The sequence below is a fragment of the Prionailurus viverrinus genome, chromosome B2 (genome assembly GCF_022837055.1).
Source record: "Prionailurus viverrinus isolate Anna chromosome B2, UM_Priviv_1.0, whole genome shotgun sequence".
NCBI lineage: Eukaryota > Metazoa > Chordata > Mammalia > Carnivora > Felidae > Prionailurus > Prionailurus viverrinus.
The window spans coordinates 78,446,767-78,471,695 of NC_062565.1; the positions used below are offsets into that span (position 1 = coordinate 78,446,767).

At 34.3% G+C, this 24,929-nt stretch overlaps 1 protein-coding gene across 3 annotated transcripts in view; it reads left to right on the top strand.

Annotated features, from left to right (window-relative positions):
• ZNF292 (zinc finger protein 292) overlaps positions 1 to 24,929 on the top strand; it is a 93,140-nt gene that overhangs the window by 54,818 nt on the left and 13,393 nt on the right. For 2 of the 3 annotated variants that reach the window (XM_047858255.1, XM_047858256.1), the window contains 3 exons: positions 13,194 to 13,396; positions 19,720 to 19,856; positions 22,146 to 22,287. In XM_047858255.1, coding sequence (XP_047714211.1) covers positions 13,194 to 13,396; positions 19,720 to 19,856; positions 22,146 to 22,287 — 482 coding nt within the window. The remainder of the gene's footprint in view (positions 1 to 13,193; positions 13,397 to 19,719; positions 19,857 to 22,145; positions 22,288 to 24,929) is intronic. The other variant, XM_047858257.1, reaches the window with a different exon arrangement.

The following is a 24,929-nucleotide window of genomic DNA, read 5'->3' on the forward strand; positions in this document are numbered from 1 at the left end:
ACTAAGTTTGGACCCACTACAACCCAGCTAAACCAAGAAATGCTCTTTGATTTGGGGGATTGAGTGTGGGTGAAACTCAAAATTTTAAATGCTGGTTTCACTTTAAGGTTTTAGCATCCTAGAATAAAGTAACTGTAATAACTAAATCAACATATTCAGGTAGATGGCCTTTGAATATCACAGGAACTTGAAGCTTACATGTTACTTGAGTCTTTCTTTGGTCATAATCTCAAGATTGGAAGACTGAATGTTTTTTTTTTTTTTTTTTTTAAAGCCCACTTTTAACTCCCATTTAAAACATCACTGATGATAAATTGGCCTTTGCTTGAACACTTCTAGAGAATGGTTTGCTAGGTAGTTCAGTCCATTCTTAACCTATGATTAGAAAATCTTCACTGTGAAAATTGCGAAAACTGCATTCTTAGAATTCCATCTTTTGGATCTAGTGCTACCCCTAAAGCCATGCCAAAGTATAAATCCCTCTTTCATGCCATAGCAGTTGAGATTTTTAAAGATGTTAAATCTACATTCATGATTCCTGGTTTTTGTTTTGTTTTTAATGTTTATTTTTGAGACAGAGAGAGAAAGAGTGCGAGCAGGAGAGGGGCAGAGAGAGAGGGAGACACAGAATCCGAAGCAGGCTCCAGACTCCAGACTCCGAGCTGTCAGCACAGAGCCCGACGCAGGGCTCGAACTCACAAACTGCAAAATCATGACTTGAGCTGAAGTCACACTTAACTGACTGAGCTACCCAGGCATCCTCATGATTCCTGTTTTTCAGTGCATTTTGTTGTTCTCTTTAATGTATAATTCTTAGAACTTCATGTGTACCCTAAATATGATCTGGCCAGCTTTGAAGTCATTGGTGCTCTCATATTTTTCATCCTAACATTTTATACATGTTAGTGTGACTTGAGATGACATTAACCGTTTTGGGTAGTCATATCATACAACTTGATGACATTACTAAAATCACACAAAATTTTTAAAAAACAAATGCTACCCTTAAATTATCAACTACATTTTTTAAGCTTATTTATTTATTTTGAGAGAGAGAGAGAGAGAGAGAGAGAGGGCATGAGCAGGGGAGGGGCAGAGAGAGAGGGAGAGAGAGAATCCCATGCAGGCTCTGTGCTGTCAATACAGAGCCCGACAGCTCAGAGTCCAGTGTGGGGCTTAAACTCCAGAATTGTGAGATCATGACCTGAGCCAAAATCAAGAGTTGGACACTCAACTGACTGAGCCACCCAAGCACCCCTCAACTACATTTTTATACTTTGTCTTTTGGCACACAAGGCATTGCCTTTTTTTCTCCATTCTGCTTAATTTCACTGTTAGATTTATTCTGTCTCGGCAACTTGTCAATATTCTTTTAAGTCTTGATTTTGTTATTCAAGGTTTTTGTCCTTACCAGTTTCCTCTTATTAACATATATTCTGTTGACATCCACGTCCTTGATAATAACCATAAAATGGTCGTGTCCAGAAACCTAGCCCCTGAGATATTTCTAGAAATCTTCCTTCTTGCTTTTAGTCCTTTAATCAGTACTGTTTGATTATGGTTGTTTGATCAAATATTCCTATTTTTCTTTTTGTCTGCTCCATGGTTCTCCTTTTTTGTATATAAGGATTGGGTGAAAGACCATAACAAGTACTTGGCTAGAGTTCTTTTAAGTAGTGTTGTTTAATACTGAGGTTACTATGACCTAATTTATTACTTTTAAAAATGAACTTCTTATTTTTAGAATAGTTTTAGAATTGTGAAAAGTCCCCATATACCCCACAGCCAATTTTCCTTACTCTTCATATCTTAAATTAGTATGCTACATTTGTCACAATTAATAAACCAATATTTATACTTTGTTATTAACTAACTTCCATACTTTATTCAGATTTCCTTAGTTTTTACCTAATGTCCTTTTTCTGTTCCAGGATCCCATCCAGGATACCACATTACATTTAGTCGTCATGTCTTCTTAGGCTCCTCTTGGCTGTGACAATTTTTCAGACTTTCCTTGTTTTTGATGACCTTGACAGTTTTGAGGAATACTGGTCAGGTATTTTGTAGAATGTCCCTGAACTGGGAGTTATCTGATGTTGCTCTCATGCATTAGAACTGGGCTTATGGATTTGGGGAGGAAGATCACAGAGGTAAAATGTCATTGTTATCACATCATATCAAGGGTACATACTCTCCGCATGACTTCTCATTGTTGATATTAACATTACTTGATTACCTGGATGAGGTAATGTGTTTATCAGTTTCTCCACTTCAAAGTTATTCTTTTCCTCCCTTTCCATACAGTACTCTTTGGAAGGAAGTTACTACATACAGACCACACTTCAGAGGTGGAAATTTAAGCTCCACTTTCTTGAGGGGACAGTATCTATACAGATTATTTGGAATTCTACACAGATTTGTCTTTTAACCCTTTTATTCAGTCATTTATTTATATCAGTATGGACTAATGGATATTCATTGTCTACTTTGGTGATAATCCAATACTACTTTATTTTAGTTGCTCAAATTGTCCCAGCTTTGGCCATTGGGAACTCTTTGATTTAACTTCTGCGTCCCTTTTACATACCCCCTTCATTGTGGGTTATGTTTTTCATTTGAGTACTTCCTTGCTTTCTGACACTGTAAGGTACTCCAGCTTATTTTGCATATTTTCTACCCCAGTCCTAGAATCAGCTATTTTTCCAAAGAGCCCTTGTTCTTTTTCTTAGAGACTAGTATTAGAAACTAAGATCTGATAACTGGGTGTGTTCATTGCTGTGGAGGTGTCATTGCTTCTAGGACCTTTCAACAGACAAAGCAAGAAAATATATGTAGGTATGCTAAGCCGTGTATATACACATCTGTAAATATTTCTATATGTAACCAGCTGTATGTGTATTAAACTAAATATGAGTGTGTTCATACTGATGTATTTCACTCAAATCCATACCACAAGGATCATTCTAGCCTTCTCTTGCTTATCTATAACCTCTCACATAAACAGAATGTCATATAATTGGAGTCATGCAATAATGTAGCCTTTTCAGACTGACCTCCTACACCATTGGCCATCTGTGTACTTAATTAATCAGTCTTAGTGTACATGTTTTCTACCTCTGGAAAACGGCTTTATTAATTAGAGTACAATGCTTGTGTACAGTATCTTGCCATTTTTCTGATAGGCTCCACTCATCCAAAGTTAGATGAGTATTTCCCCACCTCTTCCAGTAAAGTTCTTTCGTAACACTTGTAGTACAGTTAGATTTTTTTTTTTTTTTTGCTGTATTCTGCATTTCATCCTGGGTGTCCCCAACCTCCTAAATAATTTTTTAATTTGCATGTCTTAAGATTCCTTCTTTGTTCTGTAAAGTTCTGTAGGCTTTGACAAATGCATGGTGGCCATGTATCCACCATTATGGTATCATACAGAATAGTTTCACTGCCGTGAAAATATCTACTATCTTCACCCATTTAACCGTCTCCTGAACACCTGACAACTACTGATTTATTTACCACCTCTATAGTTTTGCCTTTTTGAGATTTTCATAATTATAGGCTTTTGGTCTAGCTTCTTTTACTTGGCAGTATGCATTTAACATTCATCTATGTCTCTGATACCTTAACAGCTCATTCTGTTTTATTGCTGAATATTTTTTATTGCTTATTAAAGACCTCTATGTTTTTAATACCTTAACAGCTCATTGCTGTTTTATTGCTGATTAGCAATAAAAAAGATTCTTCATCCCGTTTCTTTATCCATTCACCTGTTAAAAGATATCTTGTTTGCTACAAGTTGCTGTTTATGAACAAAGCTACTATAAACATTTGCATGCAAGTTTCTGTGTGGACACAAGTTTCACATCAGTTGGGTAAATACTAGGAGTAAGATTGCTAAATCTTATGGTAAGACTATGTTTTGCTTTGTAAGAATCTGCCAGACTTTTTCTAAAGTGACTATACCATTTTGTATTCTCACCAGCAATGAATGAGAATTCTTATTGCTCTAGACCCCCACTGGCAATTGGTATTACCTATTTGGGGGAATTTAGCATTCTAATAGGTGTATAGTAATACCACATTTTTGTTTCAGTTAACAATTTCTGTAATGACATAAGATCCTGAAGATCTTTTCATATGCATGTTTGCCATCTGTATATCTTCTTTGATGAGGCATCCCTTTAGAATTCTTGCCTGTTTTTTAATCAGATCATTTGTTTTCTTATTGTTAAGTTTTAACAGTTCTTTGTATATTTTGGATACAAGTCCTTTATAAGTTTTGCAAATATGTTCTTTCAGTCTGTGGCTTATCCTTTTCCTTAACAGTGCAGAAATTTTTAATTTTAAGGAAGTCCAACTTAGGAATTTTTTCTATTGTGGATCATGCTTTTGGTGTTTTATCTAAAAACTCATTACCACTGTGTTAACTATACTGAAATAAAATAAAATAGGATAACAGTACATGCATACATAAATACATACATCCTCACTACCAAACCTAGAGTTCTATAGATTTTTTCTCATAGAAGTTTTGCATTTTTTATTTGGGTCTCTGATACATTTGGGGACATTTTGGGATAATTTGACAGGTATAACCTAATTTGTGTTCAGTGAATCTGTCTTGTCACTTAACACTCACATACCTTCTTCTGAACAATCACAAGCCATGTTTTTAATATAATTAATTTTGAGACTCTTATTTAGGATTATTTCTATTGCTCAGCCCCATTTTGAAAATTACATTTTCCTATCTATCCTTTTAAATCTAAAGTTTATTATTATCAGAACCACCATAAGAAAAGAGGAAGTCTCCCTTTTCTCTGTCATTATAAATAATACATAGACAAACCCAAGCAGCAGACTTTTCTCGAGAAGGTACCCACCTTTGCCAGTTTGATTGTTCTCAACATTTTTGGTGAGCTAGGGGCCATCTTGGGTTCTAGCTTTAATAACAATTCACACAGATTAGTACCAGGTCTATAACACTGAGGGTGTGTGTATCCTTGGTCCTGAGCCTGCTTCCCCTTCTTTTGTATATGTCATCATTTTACAATCTAGACTCTGAGAGAGCTCCCTATTACAGTCACACTGAATCCCTTCAGCCTTTCCCCTTATTCTGATATATTGGGATAATTTGCAGTTGCACAGATTAAATTTTTACCATCTTTCCAGTCCTTTCTTGAATTTGAAGCCCAGCAGTGTCTTTCCCCCCAGAACCCATTCTTTTTCAAAGGAAATTTCTAAAACTTAAGCTTTACCACAGTACTTATAAATCCTTAAGAGTTTTGTGAGAAAATAAGTCTTTATTTTAGTAATAAACTTTGCATTTAAAAGTGAAGGTAGAGAATTGTTCCTTGGTTTATCAGGTATTAGTATACATAAGATATAATAATATTTTGAAGGGAGGGGAGATGGGAGGAGAGAGCAGGTGATAACTCATACTTTCCAGGTAAATAGGATGAGGCCAGATATGATTACAGCTGCATTTACTTTTGGATAAGAAATCTGTAGTTCCTTCACTCTTTTGGTACATTTTTGGTGTATTTTTTTTGTATAAAGATATATACAATATATATTTTTTTATAAAGATATATATAATATATATATTTTTGTATAAAGAGATATATATATATCTTTACCTGTCTATACAGAGAATGCCAGACGAGGTGACTCTGAAACCTAGACTTAAATCTACTGACACTTTTTTTGTGTTAGGACATTTCTTACAGAAAGTTACTAAAAAGAAAACCTTAAAGACTGTATTAAGTACTTTTAGGAATACAGTTGACCTAACTTGTTTCTCTTTGGTTGTCCCTCCCTCCCTTCCTCTGTTGTTTGTTTAATTTCCTTTTTCTATTGCTTTGTGTCCCCTTCTCTTCTTTGCCCTTAACTGACCTTGTCTTGGTATACAAAATAACTGAAGGGAACATTTTAGATTTTATTTTTAAAAATCACTACTAAATTAGATTGCCTTTTACTTGTATATAACCCTTAGATCCTTGAGGATCAGTGACGGGATAAAATTAAGCTGACAGAATTAAACTACAGTAAGCTTATAAAAGTATTCACTCACAGTTTTGGGCTGATGACATATTTGTATTTATACTCTACTATTATGTAATTAAATATAAACATAGTGACCCCCATATTTTCATTTTCACTAAAAATGATTTTAAAATACACTCACTGGTTTCTTGAAACATTAATGAGTGTATTTTATAATAACGTTATGTGGATAACTATGTCAGAACTTAAACGTAAAACTCATAATGAGATCTTACTTCACACAAAAATTTTAATGTTGCGTACTAACTAGGTTCATCTATGATGTGGATTTTTATTAAATAAAAAATTCTTTTTAAATGTTTATTTTTGAGACAGAGACAGCACAAGTTGGGGAGGGGCAGAGAGAGAGAGGGGAGACAGAGAATCCCAAGCATGGCTGGTATCGCCAGCGCAGAGCCCGACACAGGGCTTGAACCCACAAGTTGTGAGATCATGACCTGAGCTGAAACCAAGAGCCTGACCCTTAACCAACTGAGCCACCCAGGTGCTCTGACAGAGAATTTTTTTTTTTAATTTTTAAAAATTCTGTTTCATTTCAATCATGTCAAAAATTCAGTTATCATAAATTTTTACTATAATCCATTATGACCATAAAGTTTCAGATTAATGAAAAAGGAAGCAAGACTGAAATCTTTTAAGTAAAAATTCTATTTCTTACAAATGTAATATATTCCCTCAAGAAAGGATGAGGGGTGGGGTGACTATTAAGACTATCCCTAGTTGGTAATTTGGGCACTGAAATCTAGATACCTACAGCAGTGGTACTCAATCCTGGCTGTGCCTAAATCACCTGGACAGTTTTCAGACATTTCAGTGCTTAAGAGGCCTACCTCAGACCATAGTCTCTGGGTCTGAGCCCCAGGCATCAGTAGTTTTTTGTAAGATCAAGATAATTGTACAGCCAGGGTTAAGAGCCACTTATCCAGAGCTTGACGTGTTGTGTTTTTATTAAATTTCTAAATTTGGATTTTTGTGACTAACAATGCTGCATTGATTTTTTAATTTATTTTTTTTATTGTGGTTAAAAACATGTAACATAAAATATACCATTTAATCATTTTTAAGTGTATAGTTCAGTGTTAAGTATATTCATATTGTTGTAAAACAGGTCTCCAGAACTTTTTCATTTGCAAAACTAAAATTCTGTAATAATAGCAACTCCTTCTACCCTACCCACTTCTACCAGCCAGTAGTTAAACACCATTTTACTTTTGGTTTCTATGATTTGATTACTTTAATACCATATTTACCTTTTTGTGACTAGCTTATTTCACTTAACATAATGTTTTCAAGGATAATCCATGTTGTAGCATGTGACAGGATTTCCTTTCTTTTTAAGGCACCTGTGTGCGTCAGTCAGTTGAGTGTCTGACTCTTGATTCCAGCTCAGGTCATGATCCCAGGGTTGTGGGATTGAGCCCTGTGTTGGGCTCTGCTCTGAGTGTGGAGACTGCTTAAGATTCTGTCTCTCTCCCTTGCTCGCATGCTCTCTCTCAAAAATAAAAAAAAGTGAATTATATTCCACTGCATGTATATACCACATTTTGTTTAGTCATTTATTGGTGGACATTGAGATTGCTTCCACTTTTTGGCTGTTATGAGTAATATTGCTGTAAACATGGGGGTGCATGTGCATATCACTTTAAGACCCTCCTTTCAGTTCTTATGTGTATATACCCATAAGTGGGATAGCTGGATCGTATGGTAGCTAGTTCTATTTTAACTTTTTGGGGGAACTTCCATATTGTTTTCCATAGAAGTTGCTCCGTTTTACAGTCCCATCAACAGTGCACAAAGGTTCCAATTTCTCCATATCATCACCAGCATTTATTTTCTGGGTTGTTTTTTTGTTTGTTTTTGATAATAACTATTCTAATGGTATGAGGTAATACCTCATTGTAGTTTTGATTTGCATTTCTCTGATGATTAGTTGGGTATCTTCTCATGTGTTAGACTTTTGTATATCCTCTTTGCAGAAATGTCTGTTAAAGTCATTTGTCCACTTTATAATAGGATTATTTGATATTTTATTGTTCTAAACATTTTTTATATATCCTGGATATCAACTCCTTATCAGGTATATGATTTGCAAATACTTCCTCCCATTATGTAGGCTGCCTTTTCACCCCATTGATTCTGTCCTTTGATGCATAAAAATTAGGTTTGGTGTAGTTCCAGTTGTCCGTGTTTGGGTTTTTTGTATGTAACTTGGTGTCATATCCAATAAATCCTTGCCAAGTCTAGTGTCTTCAAGCTTATCCTCTTTGTTTTCTCCTAGGAGTTTTATGGTTTTGTGTCTTAAATTTAGATCTTCAATCCATTTTGAGTTAAATTCTTACATGGTATACAGTAAGTGTCCCACTTCATTTTTTTACATGTGGATATGAGTTTTCCCAGCACCATTTGCTGAAAAGATTGTCCATTTCTCATTGAGTGATTTTGGCAGTCTTGTTGAAGATCATTTGACTATATATGTGAGGGTTTATTTTTGGACTTTCTGTTCTACAGCATTGCCTATATATCTTTGTTATTAGGCCAGTACCACACTGTTTTGAAAATGTAGCTTTATAAATTATTTTGAAGTGAGGAAGTGTGACACCTCAGACTTCGATCTTTTTCAAAATTATTTTGGCTATTTGGAATCCCTTGAGATTTCATATAAATGTTAGGCTAAATTTTTCTATCTCTGCAAAAAATGCCATTGAAATTTTGACAGGAATTGTATTGAATTCTTAAATTGTTTTGATAGGTGGACATTTTGACAATTATTAAGTCTTTCAATCTATGAACACAGGAATCTTTCCACTTACTTGTGTCTTTAATTTCTTTCAGCCATGTTTTATAGATTTCAGGGACAAGTATTTCACCTTCTTGGTTAGGTTTATTTCTTTTTTTCTTTTTAATTTGTTTTCATGTTTGTTTATTTTTGAGAGAGAAAGAGAGAGAACACAAGCAGGGGAGGGGCAGAGAGAGAGGGAGACACAGAATCTGAAGCAGGCTCCAGGCTCCAAGCTGTCAGCACAGAGTGCAGGGCTCGAACTCACAACCTGAGCCAAAGTTGAACGCTCAACCGACTGAGCCACCCAGGTGCCCCAGTTAGGTTTATTTCTAAGTATTTTATTCTTTTTGTTAATATTGTAAAATAGAATTGTTTTCTTAACTTCCTTTTCAGGTTGTTCATTGCTAGTGTATAAAAATGCAATTTATTTTTGTATCCTGTAACTTTTTGCTAAAGTCATTTATTCTAATTGTTTTTTTGTGTGTGTGGAATCTCTGGGTTTTCTATATGTAAGATCATGTCATCTGCAGTCCGATTATTTTACTTCTTTCCAATTTGAATGCGTTTTCTTTTTTTTCCTCTCATCTAAATGCTAAATTGTTTTTATGATAAAATACAAATTGTATTTTTTAAAAAGGAATAGGTAATGCAGATTCGGGTAGGCCATGATGAAGATTTTAGAATTTACTCTGAAGGCAAAGGGACCATTGGAAGATTTTAAACTGGGAGAAGACAATCAAGTGTGTACTTTAAAAAAAGAAAAAGAAAAGAAAAATAAATTTAAAAAAAGAAAAGAAGACGCAAGTCCTAGTGGAGATGATGGCTTAAGAGTGGATGCAGGAGACTAACAAATTGGTCTGGTAGATTAAAGACTGGGCTGGGAGGAGTGGGTGAATGGCAGGAGTAGAGATGGGGAAGAGTGAATGGATTGAGTATTTAGGAATTATAAGTGACAGAATTAGGTGGTGGATTGGATGTGTGGGTGAGAAGCAAGTACGAGAGAGCATTTTTAAGGCCAACTCTTAGATTCCTGGCTTTGAGTACAACTAAGTGGATTGAGATGACATATGCTGTGGTATGGAGGTTTTCCCCCCCAAATGTTTATCTATTTATTTTGAGAGAGAGAGAGAGAGAACAGAGTCCCAAGCAGGCTCTGCACTGTCTGCACAGAGCCCAGTGAGGGCTCCATCTCACAAACTGTGAGACCACGACCTGAGCTAAAATCAAGAGTCGGATGCTTAACCAACTGAGACACCCAGGCATCCCAGTATAGAGATTTTTGTATGCAGAGTTTGAGATGGTTGTTAAATAGCTAGTTCAGAGATGGTACAGAGGAAATCGTGTGCAGATCTTGGCATGGAGATACACATCCAATTAATAAGTTCATTCCACTTTGAGGAAAATTCAGGACCTAGTCTGAATTAACTTTTTGTGCATAGGACATGCTCGTTTGGTATTTGTGGAATGATTTATCACAAAAATCCAACATATATATTGTAATATATTTAAAGTTAATTATCTTTAATGTAGGAACTAGTATTTTTAAATATTACGTATGTGGCATTCTATGAGAAGAGGCCATTTCTTACTTTCTCAATTGAACTGGCTAAACATTCATTTACATTGTCATTTTATGTAATCCAGCTCTCTTGACAGGCTTAAATGTGGTAAAACCTGCTTTTCTGTTCAAGTCCATAAATACAGGTAAAATAGATTAAAAGGTTACACACCAGTAAAATTCAGGATATTTTTACTTTTCTAGAATGGGAATGGGAAAAGCAAGGTGAGGAATGAGATGTGCTATGACTAGCTATTCAAGGATAAATATAAAACTTTTTTCGTAAGTCTGGCAAGCACTAAAACAGGTAGTCTTTGAGGTGATGTTATAACATCTGTGATGTCTGGATTGGAGAGGAATAGAGAAAGATACAGAGGAATGGGAAAAAGGAAAGCAGTGAGGAAGAAATGGAGAAAGGTGGGGGAGAGTGAGCATTTATTAGGTTCTGAAATGGATATTAAGATATAATCTACTTTTGATCCATTTGAACCCCGTGCTTCAGAATTATTTTCCCTTAAAAGTTAATGCCACCTCACAGCTCTTTACTGCTATACAGTGCCACTCTAATTAGAAGTAGACACACTAAGGGCATCCTAGTCAGTTAAGCATCTGACTCTTGATCTCAGCTCGGGTCTTAATCTCAGTGTCGTGAGTTCAAGTCCCCTGTTGGAGCCTATTTAAAAAATGCCCAGCGTGGAGCCTACTTTAAAAAAAAAAAAAAGTAGACACACTAGTCAAATGTGAATCTTGTTTTCTAATGCCACCACTGTATTAAGCTGGAAGTCAGAGGACCCATTTTTTCTTTCTGGTCCTGGTTCTGTCATTAACTGGCTGTATGACCTTAGGACGTTACTTACCTTCTGTGAGCCTCAGTTTACTCATCTGCCAAATGATGGAGCTGGACAAAATGATTTGTAAAGTCCCTTCTGCTCTAATACTCTGTATTTCTTTGGAATCAATTTTGCCCTAAGCGTGGCAGTGGTTTCTTATCATTAAAAAAAAAAAAAATCCACGTGCAACTATGTTTTTGACATTTTACAGTATTAACATATATCCTCCTATACATTGAACTAGCACAGAAATTATTTTGTACAATCTGTCATTCTAATTTATATGTTGCTATTTGAGATTTTAGGGACGATTTGAGTTTCTATTCAGAGTGTCATCAGTTTTGTTAAATACTTGCCACCTTTAAATAATTTCTTTGCCACAGTCCTCAGAATTTGTTGATTTTGAATTTTAATGGGAATATTTTAAGTAATTCCCAGACTTTGTATTGCTGGCTTTTTCCTTTTGAAAGAATGACTAGGAAAGTAAAACTTTTTTAAGTCTGTGACTTATTTATAGCCAGAACAACTTTATTTTCACTTTTTTTTTTTAAGTTCTCATTTAAAATCTTTACTGATTTTGGTTTGGCAGTGAACTAAACTGTTAAAAGATATTTGCAATATAATTGTCCCCAGTAGAATCATGTGATATTAAAAAAAAAAAGTAATGCTCCATATATGTAAGACATATAGTCAGAGGCACTGTAAAGTTATGTTTAGTTTTATTTCTCTCTGTTCAGTCTTTATACTTTTTGATTTAGTTTAATGTGGCAGAGAGTAGAATAGAAAGTGGCAAGTACAAAGGTCTAGACTTCAAGAAAAGGATGGAATTTGGGTTTCTGTGTTAAAATGCTTATACGCTCATGGTTTTAATACTGAGGAGCCATGATTATACTGTCTTATAGGAGAGTCTTTTTACAGTGGAATACAGGAATATAGTACAGTTATACCTAAAAAATAAAGGTACTAGTGGGTAGCAAAGGATGTTTAAAAAAGGAAGAACCTCTCTCACTTTCCATCTTTTAACTTACAAATTGGTTACTAGACGTATCTTCCAGTCTGTTCATAAAGAGAGAAATTGTGTGTTTTATTTGGAGTACTAAAATTGTATTCCCAAAAGCCTTCCAAAGGTTTCAGGCTAGCCATCACCCAGTAGATTTTTAAACATGATTTTCTCATTGTGATAAAGAAAACAGGGAAGAGTTTAAATTTGCACTGTTAAAATTTAGACTCTCCCTCACAAATACAAAAAGTAAAGATTCTTATTTGTAGTTCATCAAACAGGCAGTAGGAAATTCAAAGACTTGAACAGAGTAGAAGCGTATTATGCTTAAGTGGGTCGTGAGGAAATGTTGAGGTTTATCGGTTAATGTTTTAAAAGTTACAAACCTATGAAGTTTCAGCAGACTTCACCCATTCCCTTAATTTTTCTATAGATACTTAATTTGTTTTAGAACACCTATTAAAGCAAAATAGACCTCACCTTTGTAAAATAAAAAAATACATCATCATTACTGAACACAGTTATTGGTTGAATCTCATCCTCTAGCGTATCCAAGTATCCTTTTGTGGTTACCAGTATGAGTGTGTAATGCTCCAGTACTGCAAACTTCTAGGGATGCTACTTTCTGGTGTTCAAGAATAAATGTGAGGAAAAGAATTTACTATAATTTTAATAGCAATGGCTATTAGAATTCAATACAAAATTATTTTTAAGTTAATTCACTTCATTCTAAATGGTACTCTCAGGTAAAAATATTTAATGCAACTTTTAAAAGTTAGCAGTGTAATCTCCTTTTGCTTATTAAGGTCAAGTATTTTGTAATAGTGTGACAGTAATAGAAAATTGCAAAGAAAAAAGAGTAGTAGTTCCTGTGCTTAAAAAAATATATATATTCCTGATAAGTATTTGTATTGCAAATGAATTTTCAAATGTTAATAATCTATTATGTCTTGTTTTTTAAAGTGAATGAATTTTTAGCTTTTGAGGGTCCCATCTTGTTGGATATGAGAATTAAACATCTAATCAAAACCAATCAGTTAAGTCAAGCAACTGCTCTAGCAAAGCTGTGTTCTGACCATCCAGAGATTGGTACAAAAGGTAGTTTTAAGCAAACTTACCTTGTTTGTCTTTGTACATCATCACCAAATGAAAAGTTAATGGAAGAGGTGAGTATATTTTCTTTTGTTAGTAATTAATTTTAAAAATGAAGAAGTTAATTTTCAATTAGAATGTCTTTGACTTCTCTTTCTTTTAGATAGTGAGGGACTATTGTCAGTCTTAACTTTTCAGTATGCTCTTGGGTAGTGATTCTAAGCAGCTTTCAGAATTATATGTAAACTGATTTCATCTAGCTTCTGTTTTAAATAATTCGAATCTTTTTACTGCTTTGGTTAAATTATGGGAAAGATGGAGGTGGCTTAACAATTTAGTAGGATGTTTATATTTGTCAGCAGTTGGGCCTTAACTTTAGTTTTACCTGATACTTGTAGGATACTTGTAGATCTTTCTAACTGGCTAATTTAAGTAACTATTGGAATTTATTTGACTTCTTACTAAGAATATGTTTTCTGTTTTACACACACACACACACACACACACACACACACACTCTCTCATGCACGCACACATAATGTATTCAAAAACATAATATATCCTAGGAAGAAGTTATAAATACAGATAGATAAATGTCTATATATAGGTCACAATTTTACTTGTATATTTAATGTAAAGCTTTATTTTCTCTGTGTGACATACGATATTTTTACTTCTAGTTTGACATAAAACATAGTATTTATGTATTTGTTTTATACTACAGAATTCTGAGGTAGAATCATGGTCCAAATGGGAATTTGCATAATATAGCCTCAGACAGAAACCTGAACGCCTACATGAGGTTACAGGTTGTAATTGTAGAGGTAATTGTGTGATTTTTTTTTTTTTTTTTTTTTAAAGACTAGAAAATGAAGAGGAAGATGGTAGCCTTGGACGAAGATTAGGTCCAATAAGGTTGTTGTGGATGGTGAGGATAATGAGGATACTGGGAAGAGTGATGTCTGGCATTTTCTAGGCTGGATAGAATAGCTCCCAGGGCTGTAGCCTAGGGAATTATATCATTAGTTTAGACATTGGCTAATCCATAGATTTTTTTCTTTATTTCTCTTTTATCTCAGATAATTGGCTTTTTAGTCTCTATATCAGAGCAAAGTAGGAGACTGAAGTTTTCTTATTAGTTCAGAATAGCTATGCAGACAGTTAATTGGCAGATATATAGTTTCTTAAGATAGCTTTTGAAATGTATTTAACAGTTTTTCTAAAATTCTTAAATTAACTATTGTGCTGCTGCTATATCTTAGATTTTTTTCAACTCAAATAAAGCTTTCATTATCAGTTCAGCTCTTGTCCTTATGTCAATCTGTCTATCCATCCATCCTCCCTTCAGCAAATTTTTATTAAGCACCGTGGGGTTAAATGTGAGTTAAGGCATAAGCCTTGGCCTAAAGAATCTTTAGCTTCTAATAGAAAACTTTCTAAACATAGGGTCATTGGATTAGCTTTGAAGTCCTGTTTGAAGTTGAAGAGTATGAATTTGTAATTTCCAGGAAGAATCTGTATTTCTAACTCTCTTAAATAATCAAAAGATCTTGCAATACTGAACCTAAGTTTCCTTTTGGTTTAGTTGAATAGTAGCAACCCTGGGACGTCCTCAGGAAAATTCTCTATGAGGACCCCAAGTATCTCTGATATCCTATGAAATGATTTTTTTCCTTCTTACATTAAGCAGATAGAATTAAGGCATTCCATGTTCTTTTTGTTTGTTTGTTTAATGTTTATTTCTTTTTGAGAGAGAGAAAAGGGAGTGGCAGAGAGATAGGGACAGAGGATCGAAAGCAGGCTCCATGCTGACAGCAGAGGGCCTGATACGGGGTTCAAATGCACAAGCTGTGAGATTATGACCTGAGCTGAATTCTGACGCTTAACCGACTGAGCCACCCAGGCACCCCAAGTCTACACATTCTTGCTAAAAGTCTCCCTTTGCTTATAGATTGTTTGGTTATTCTTTTATGTTCCTATTACAAACATATAGAAACTTTTTCTTCATTTCCCATGTGAAGTGGGTTAAGATTGGCTGTCACCAAGGTCTGTTTTATTTCTGCCCCAGGGAAAAGTAGTCACTTTGGAACAATTGCCCAAAGACAGAGGTGGTATTCTCTCTTTCTCTCTCTCTCTCACACACATTCATTTACCTTTACTTGTCTGGTTCTTATAAGCATTTGAGGTTTTTACCCATTCCTTATAGTATGGTGGGAATAGATACTGGAAAGAGTCAACCATAGGCTGGATTCTGTGGTCCTTTTGAGGAAATCCTTGTCCAAGTGAGCCAGTAGGCAAGGGATTGACTATTCCCCAGGATCCTTTCATTGTAATAGAATTAGCAGCTAGCCCTGGTAGATGGCTGAAGAATGGGGCTGAGAGAGTGGAGTGTCTGTCTGGCTTCTCTGGAATTACTAGCTTGGTCTGTAATATTGATAGAGGTATAAAACGAAGTGAGCATGGTTTATTTTAGATCCAGTATTTCTGTTGGTTTTGTCATTAAAATAAACATAGAATTTAAAAAGTAAAATTTTCTTTCTCTCTAACCATCACTTCTCAATTTAATACTCCCCCAAGTAATCATTCAGTTTGAAATTTGATATATAACCTTTCTGATAGTTATATATATATTTTTTTTCTGTATATTTTTCTATATATGTATGCACCCTGGCAGCTAATTACTTTTTCCCCATTTATTATGAACATCTTTCCATATTGTTCCATATAGATCAACCTCATTCTTATGGCTGCATAATTCCATAGTATGTATTTGTAATAACTTTAGTCAGACTAGGGGGCATTTGAACTATTGTCTTGTATATATATCCTTTCATTCCTGTCAGGGGTACACTGGTGGGACAGATTTCTGGAAGTGGACTTCCTAGATCAAGGAATTTTTAAATTAATAGATAGGGACTTACTACCAGCCAAAAAAGATTATGCCAATTTATATTCCCATAAACAGCATATATGAAATTTCCTCTTCCCTAACACTGGAGATAATTTGTCTTTTAAATTTTTGCTAGCCTGAGAGTTAAAAAAAAAAAAAAAAAGCTCGTTATTTGATTTTATGTTTTATTAGTATGAGAGGTTTACCATTTAAATTATTTTATAGAAGGAAAGCAATTTTATCTTGGTAAGCAAAAAAGACTTCTTAAAATGTGATTAGAGCCAATACATTTTAAAAGTATACTCAGTAAATGTATATAAATACTGGTGAAATGTTCTATATTTTTTGAATACCTGGCATAAAGAGCCATATTAAAACCTAAAAGTCATCTTTCATGTTTTTTTTTTTTTTTTTAATTTTTTTAATGTTTATATCTGCGTGCATGAGCAGGGTAGGGGCAGAGAGAGAAGGAGACACAGAATCCAAAGCAGTCTCCAGGCTCTGTGCTATCAGCACAGAGCCTGATGTGGGGCTCGAACCTAAGAACCACGAGATCATGACCTGAGCTGAAGTTGGACACTTAACCAACTGAGCCACCCAGGCACCCCTCATCTTTCATGTTTTTGAAATGGTTTTTCTGTCTTACAGAGAGTTTAGCATAATATGTCTTTAACAGATCATTCTGATTTTAAAAATTTAGTCAGTTCTAAATTTTCTGGTACTTAAATTTTTGCTCATTTTTCAAAGCAATAGAGAAAAGATATCCATATTATATAAATAGTCCCTATTTAGGTAAACACTGGTAATTGCTACTTTATGCTGCCTTGGATTTAAAAAAATAATAATTCTTGTTCATTGATAGCTATATTTGACTTGTATTTCACTTTCATAGTTTGAATAGAGCCATTCATTAGTCTAAATACAGTTTCATTTTCCCTGCCATTCTCTTTAGTGTCCTGTTTTTTTGAGAGGACTCTCTAGTGGCAAATCAGGGAAATGAAAGACAGTAAAAATTGTTTTCTTAGTATACCTATAAAAAGTGAGGTTTTCTGTATTATTGAATATGGCACATGTTTCAGTTGATATGTTGTATATGTATGAAGTAAGTATGTAGAGGCTACCTAACATACAAATACATATTTCTAATGATTAACTGTAAGCTAATGTAAGTAATGGCATTGGGAAAATAGGTTTCCTTATATATAATATACACATTTTACATCATTGGAGCAAGAAGAGTGGCTTAGGTTTTAGAAGAACTGGACAACATGGGCGCCTGGGTGGCACAGTTGGTTAAGTGTCTGACTTCGACTTCAGCTCAGGTCATGATCTCACAGTTCGTGAGTTTGAGCCTCACGTTGGGCTCTATGGACATCCCGGAGCCTGAAGCCTGCTTTGGATTCTGTGTCTCCCTCTCTCTCTGTCGCTCCCCCACTCACGCTCTGTCTCTCTCTCTCTCTCTCTCTCTCTCAAAAATGAATAAACATTAAAAAAAAAAATAGTGTGGAAGAATGACAACAAAAGATCAGTTTCAAAACAAATTAGATTTTCAGGATATAAGATTTTTTTATTAAACCTGAACATGTGAAAATCATTATTTAGCAATAAAGGGCCTCAACTTGCTTGTGCATGGAGAATTCTGAAAAGAATACAGACTTTGAAGCTACATCTGGGTTGAAATCTTGACTACCACTAATTAAGCATGTGACTGAGCAAGTAACCTCTCTGAACCTTCTCTCTAAAAAGTTAATAGTAATATCTACCAGGCAAGATATTGTGCAGATTTAGCAATACTGTTTCTGGAGAAGCTGGCACAAATAAATAGAAGCTGCTATTATTGTTATTATTAACATGAAAAAGTAAACAAAACCCATAGGTCGACTTCTAATAATTCTCTGTATGTGTGTACCAGGATAATTGTTTAAAATTAACACAGTTTGCAGTAAAAGATAATGTGATTAAATGGAAAGAATGTGAGTATTTGATGTCAATCAGACAAAATTTGATTTGTAGTTCTACCACTTAATTAACTTTTGCAACTTGGGCAAATAATTTGTTTCAACACCACATTCATTGTGTAAAAAATGTTAATTATAATGCCTACCTAGTAGAAAATTTCTGATTAAATAATAAAATATGTCTGACAGTGCACTTAATGTGATATAGATATTTGAAAATATTGTATGATTACATATTGTTCAGCCCCTTTTTAATTTTTTTAAATGAGCTCACTTAAAGATTTGTTAGAAGGAGTTAGATAGAGGCATAGTGGAAAGAGCACTGCACCAGGGAGTTGGAATTCCAAGACTCCAGTTTCACTCTTAACGCTGCCACTAACTTCATAATTCCTTTCAGAAGTCATTGTTGTTAAACACACAAACTCAGAGCTGTGTCTTCTCTTGTTTTAGTGTTTTCTAGCACAGCTTAAGGTATAGAATGGGACCTCTGAATCTATTCTCATGCAACCTTTGTTCTCAAAGATAAGCCTCAAAGTTATCCTCATTTAGATACTTATTCAGTCCTAAACACATATTTTACACACACACACACACACACACACACACTCTCTCTCTCTCTCTCTCTCTCTCTCTCTCTCTCTCTCTCTGTCTGTCTGTCTGTCTCTCACACTGACATACTCAGAAGTTGATGAGGAGAGACATAAGATCAATAAGGAGGGGCATGGTTACCTCTGTGATGCATGGGTGCCAGTGCTCTGTATCGTCTTCAATTTTTTTTTGGCCATTTGTCATTTATAACATGTTGGAATTAATCTTTTTATTTTGTGGAACACTGGTGATTTGTGATTATGTGATGTTTGCCATATTCTTGTTTTACAGCAAATGCTTGTAGAGATCATATGTAAGTTCTGTTTATGTAGTAAATCATTGTAATATGATAGTAAATTTTAACTTTTCAAAAAATAAGCAATAAGATGTGTGTAATTAAATGAAGTTGCCTTCATCTAGGTTATACTTATGTATGCATGGCTGTTGACAGGCTTTGAGATGAAATGAATTGATATGAAAAGAAAAATAATGGAGATTTATAGAAAGCTGAAATGAGTTTAAAGGTAGTATAACTACAGTATAAAATGTTTCATATTATACCTTTTTCCCTCAGATGAATAGACACTTTATTAGTTTATATCCAGTAGATCTCTGTGTCTTTCTGCTGGTTCTAATGCTTTTTAAATTACCAGATGAAAAAGGGGAAAAATACAGCTTTTCTTTTTCAGTATCATAGACTTGATTAATGGGTAGAGGGTACTTACAATGAGCATTAGTTTTTTACATATAGATATTTGTAAAGTTCTTGAAAATAGTTGGTTTTTGACTTGAAAAAAGATTTCTTTATTGCAGCCTAGTAATGACAAACTATGAATTGATAGTATATGAGGTTTTACTGATAAAAATGATCTGTAAATATCTAGTGAAGATTTTAACATGTATTGCTATATATCCTAATACAAACCATTTTATGGCATATTTCTGTGTCCTTTTTCTGTAGATCTCAGAAGTTGATTGCAAAGATGCACTAGAAATGATCTGTAACTTAGAATCTGAGGGTGATGAAAAAAGTGCTCTTGTCTTATGTACTGCATTTCTATCACGTCAGCTCCAACAAGGAGATATGTACTGTGCTTGGTGAGTTGATTTTATTTTGTAAGGAAAACTTTGTTAAACAAAAAAACAAGATAGGTTGTGAGAGTGCAGAGCTCAAGAACATATTTTTAATCTTTTAAAGTCTTAACAAGACAAAAAGCTTATTTGCAGTTATTACATGCTATGTAAACTGTCAACTAATTCATATTATAACTTAAAAATTTTTTTCTATTAAGGACCACACAACTCCTTAGTATACCAGTAATGATTGTATAATAATTAATAGATATTAGAAATGAAAGAAAGGTTTATTTTATCTGATGCCACAATAACAATTTTTTCAGATATGTAAACAATCTATGATTGAATGTCTGTATTTTTTCCCCTCTGCATATTATACACTTTCAATTACATAATTAGCTGCTAATCATTCGTGTATAGAAATATAGTTCATTTTCTGTCTGTGAGATATTTTACTTCACTAACTTCTTCAGTGCACATTACTTTATATGATACATTTTCAATTCTGCAAAGCCTGTTCTATATAACCTTTTGGGAGCTTGCAACTAATGGAGCTGTTGGACCTCAGCTGATTCAAAAATCAGCTGTCTTAATGTGTTAGCTAAAGCTGACAATCTGTTCAGTGAACAGCATTATTAGTCTTCAGTGTTGTATTGGTAATATGGGAACACAAAATTTAGTTTACAATATTCTAACATTTAAGAATTTTTACCAAGTGACTAACACATTACATACAAATGAATATGGAACAGGCAAGCTAAATAAATGTGTAATTAAAGAAGAATAAAGTTTATAAAGGTTTTCTGAGCAGGTGTGAGTTTTGTTATGAAGGGAAAATCATAAATGCAGGACAGAGAGGATTGATATAAAAGGCAGGTAGGAAGATTCTGAAGGGAGAATAAATAACATGCATATACTACTGAGGACAAGTATATTTTCTATGTAACATAAATAATAGTGACTAAGAAATTAAGTGTGCTATTGCTTTAAAAAAGGCATCAAAGTCTGGATTTCATATGACCAACACAGGCAATCTATTATAAGGTCTTAAGAAGGAAGGCAAAGTAGAAGTTTATGTGTAAGAAATGCTGTTTAATACAAGTAATGGAGAAAAATGGGTTGGGGGCTGAATGGTGAGGGTAGAGTTGGGATGAAGAAGTGGCAGGACAGAGCTGAGATAGGAAAATCAACTAGAAAACCAGTACAACAGTCCATCTGGGAAGTTAGGAAGGCTTCCTTATGGATGTTGGATGGGGCGAAAAAAAATGACGATAGCTGTGTTTAGGATAGTAAAAAGCAGGGGCTGTTAGGGTCAGTGATAATGATGCATTAAATTAGAAAGATGGTGAACTGGAAAGAATGTTAATCATCTTTTTCATATATTAAGTTTCAGGTTTCAGAAGAGATCAAAGTGGAGAAGTCTTATAAAGAACTAGAGAGGTGAAAGTGGTCAAGACTGGAGAGACAGATTTTTGAAGGCCTCCATATATAGGTTAAAATCCAGTAAATGAGCAAGTTGTTCAATTGGGTGGTGAAAGAGCAGAGTTCCTGGAAGTGCAGACTGAGGAAATAATAATAGGAAAGGCATGTATTGAGGAGAATACTTGGTGAAAAAATTTGAAACAAGGAAGAAGGTTTTTGTGTAAATTAACCACAGAGGACAGAAGAGAAATAGGACAATAGGTAAAAGGGAGGAAAATTCATCATTTCAGTAGGATTATTTTCTATGAAAGATACATTCTAATTGCATTTGAAATCAATTTTAAAGTCCATTTCTTTATTTTACCAATTTGACAGAAATTAGTTAAATTACTTTCTTTTGGGTTCTGTGTGATCATTGATTGTTAACATTTAATAATATTAAATTTAAAATTTTAAATTTAATTGACCAGTTGGTCAATTTTAAATTTAAGGTAGAAGATAAAATGAAATGCTTTTTAAAATATGCCATTGATATATATGTATATGCATTTTATGTATACATACATTTTGTACTTTATTATATAAAGTCACAGATGTGACTCAGAGTTACCATTTGTATACTTTTAGTTTAAATGAGAGGTGCTTCATTAGTGACAGGCAGTGCTTCTCCCTGAGATTGAAAAATATCAGTCAATAAAGTGATAAATCATATCCTGATTTTATTTAGTCTCTAAAAAATTGAGATCTATTTTATATTTTATTTAAACTTAATTTCACATGTAGAATTGGAATCTAAAACCAGCTTTAATTTCAGATGTAATGACTGGACTGACATAGTCCATGATTGTTAAATTATTGTTCCAACTTATTTTTTTTTCTTTTTTTTAGGGAACTCACTCTCTTTTGGAGTAAATTACAGCAAAGAGTAGAACCATCTATACAAGTGTACCTAGAAAGATGTCGTCAGCTTTCTCTGTTAACCAAGACGGTATATCACATTTTCTTCCTGATTAAAGTTATTAATTCTGAGGTAAGAATAATCAAGCTATTTTTTCTTAATTTAAGATTCATAAATAATCTTTAATGAAAGACATTATTTTGGCACTTCTTCCAGTGATTTTTGTTTATTTCATTTAGAGTTTTCAACATTGCTTTCCTTATTAGTTTAATAATAGAGATTTGCTATAGAGAAACTTAAAAATGCAAATGAGAGCCAGAGTCTTGCTCTTGGCCTGAAGAAAAGTAATATTCTAGTATTTTATCATTCTATAATTTTTACTCCTATGTCTTCTGCTGTTTTGATAGTTTGGCTCTGTAGAGATTTAGAAAATGTGAAGAGAAATGGAGAGATAGCTTCCTTTGTTGGTAGTTTGGCAGATTACATTGTCTAAAAATCCTTTTTCTACAAAATGCCCCAAAATACTTGATGACATAAACATTTCTATTGATGTATAGCATCTGAGATTTCATGAATGTTAGGGAGGGGAAATCCTTAGGCTCAAAATGAAGAAGAACCTAAAAACTGGAGCAGAAAGCTTGAGCTGATGCTGGGCCCCTCCTGGCTTGGGTGGGGATTAGGGTATGTTACTACTTGTGGTAACTAAGGGGTTTGAGTTTTAATATGCACATGGGGGTAGGAGATAGCTTTATGGGGATAGGAGATAAGATCTTGGGCTCGGCCCTCTCTTGTTAGGGAGCTGAAAGTGAGTTCCCCTGTCCCCCTTCCCCTCCCCAACCTTGAAGTCCTATAATTTCACTGAAAAAGTAGACTAGAAAAATACTACTTTTTATTTAACACAGATAGATGATAGGAAACTTTGTGCATGTCCAACTGGGCTGTGGGTCACAGAAGGAAAAAAGTTTTCTTTAAGCAGTTGTACCCATAGGTCTATCCTTACACAGATTTGGGGTCCAGATTTACCCTGTCTTTATAGTCCAGAAATCCCCATGCTGAATAAGTAATGTTGAAGAAGGTAAGGGTGGAACTGGGCTGGTAACAGCTGGGATACCTGGCAGAAGCAAATGCAGAACTTTGGAGGGACATACCCTCAATGTAGGATTCTTAGATAAAGCCCTGCTTAAGATGACTTTGTGATCAAGATTTACAGAACATGAAGCAGTTTGTCATGAGGGAATTCTGTCAGAGAGAAGTAACAATAGGATTAAACATGAAAAGATAGAAACTATAAATTACATATATTTGAAGACATAAGTAAATTTAACCACCAAGATTTATAAAGCATGTGAAACAACATGACATGACTAAATTTCGGTAGACAAAAAGAATAGAATTATTTGCCTAGTAGTTTAACACAATTATGGAAAATTCTATAAAATACATGTATTTAAAGACATAAAATAAGGGATTGAAGTATAAGAAAGACACTATCAAAATGATCAGATTTTAAAGAGTCAGAAGAACTTTTGCAAATAAAACACAAGTCCTTGAAATGAAAACATTTAATAAGTAGATTAAACAAATTAAATACAACTGAAGAGGCACGTAATAATCAGAGGTTGCCTATGTGTTTCCATTTATTTATTTAAATTGGAATCCAAGTTTTATAAGATTAATTTATTTTCTTATAGCATAACCCTTGCAGTAATGCAGTTGGTTCCCATTTTAAATGTACACAGAAGACATTTTCCATAGTTGCTACGTTGCATAGAATGGGATGCCAAACAGTGTTTAGGAATCCTTACAATCTGGTGTGCAGCATGACAAGAAGTATTTTTTAATTCATGTGTAGTTTTTTTTTTTTTTTTTGAAAGGAGGGACCGAAAGATACTCTTCTGTCCCCCTTTAAAAGTAACTTTTTAAATCTGTAGTTGGTCCATAAATTTTACATATATCTTCACTTTTTCTCCTGAAATAATTTCTTTTCAGGAGAAAAGAATTTCTCTCAAAGTAAAGGACAGGAATGAGTCCTGCTTTCCAGTTTTTCCTCTGTCAGCCTTGTTAATTCATTCTGATTTTCCATTTTCTATATTGTAGTGTTGCAGTTAAAAGAAAATGAACTTACAATAGTAAGTTTCTTAAAAAATTAATGTGCAATTTTAAAACATAGGTTGTGCCACTAGTGGCTTTATGTCTCACTTAAAGAACAGTGTAGCAAAGTAGAAGGAGCTTGAAATCAGAAGCCAGACAAATTGGGTATGAAACTTGATGTTCTGTTGACCACCTGTTAACTCTAACCACTTTGTGTTAATTTTTTAAAATTTTATTTTCATTTTTATTTATTTTGACAGAGAGGAGAGAGAATCTTAAGCAGGCGCCATGCTGAGCATGGAGCTCGATCCCATGATCATATGATCATGACCTGAGCTGAAATCAAGAGTCAGATGCTCAGCTGACTGAGCGACCCAAGCGCCCCTCATTCCTTAATTAGATTAATTAAGGACGTTAAGTAAAAGTGACTCTCCTCCGTCAAACTTACACCCCACTTAGAAGGAGATTGTGTTGGAGAGGGGAAGAACTTGGACAAGAGCTACACTGCATTGTCGTAGCCAGTAGCCACATTTTAGGGGCTCAGTAGCTCCATGTGGCTAGTGACTACCATATTGAATAGTATAAAAAAGACTTCCATCATCACAGTTCTGTTGAGTAGTGCCTTTCTGGAGAGACTTTGGATTCAGAAGTAAAGCACCTATATAAAACACTTAAAAACATGA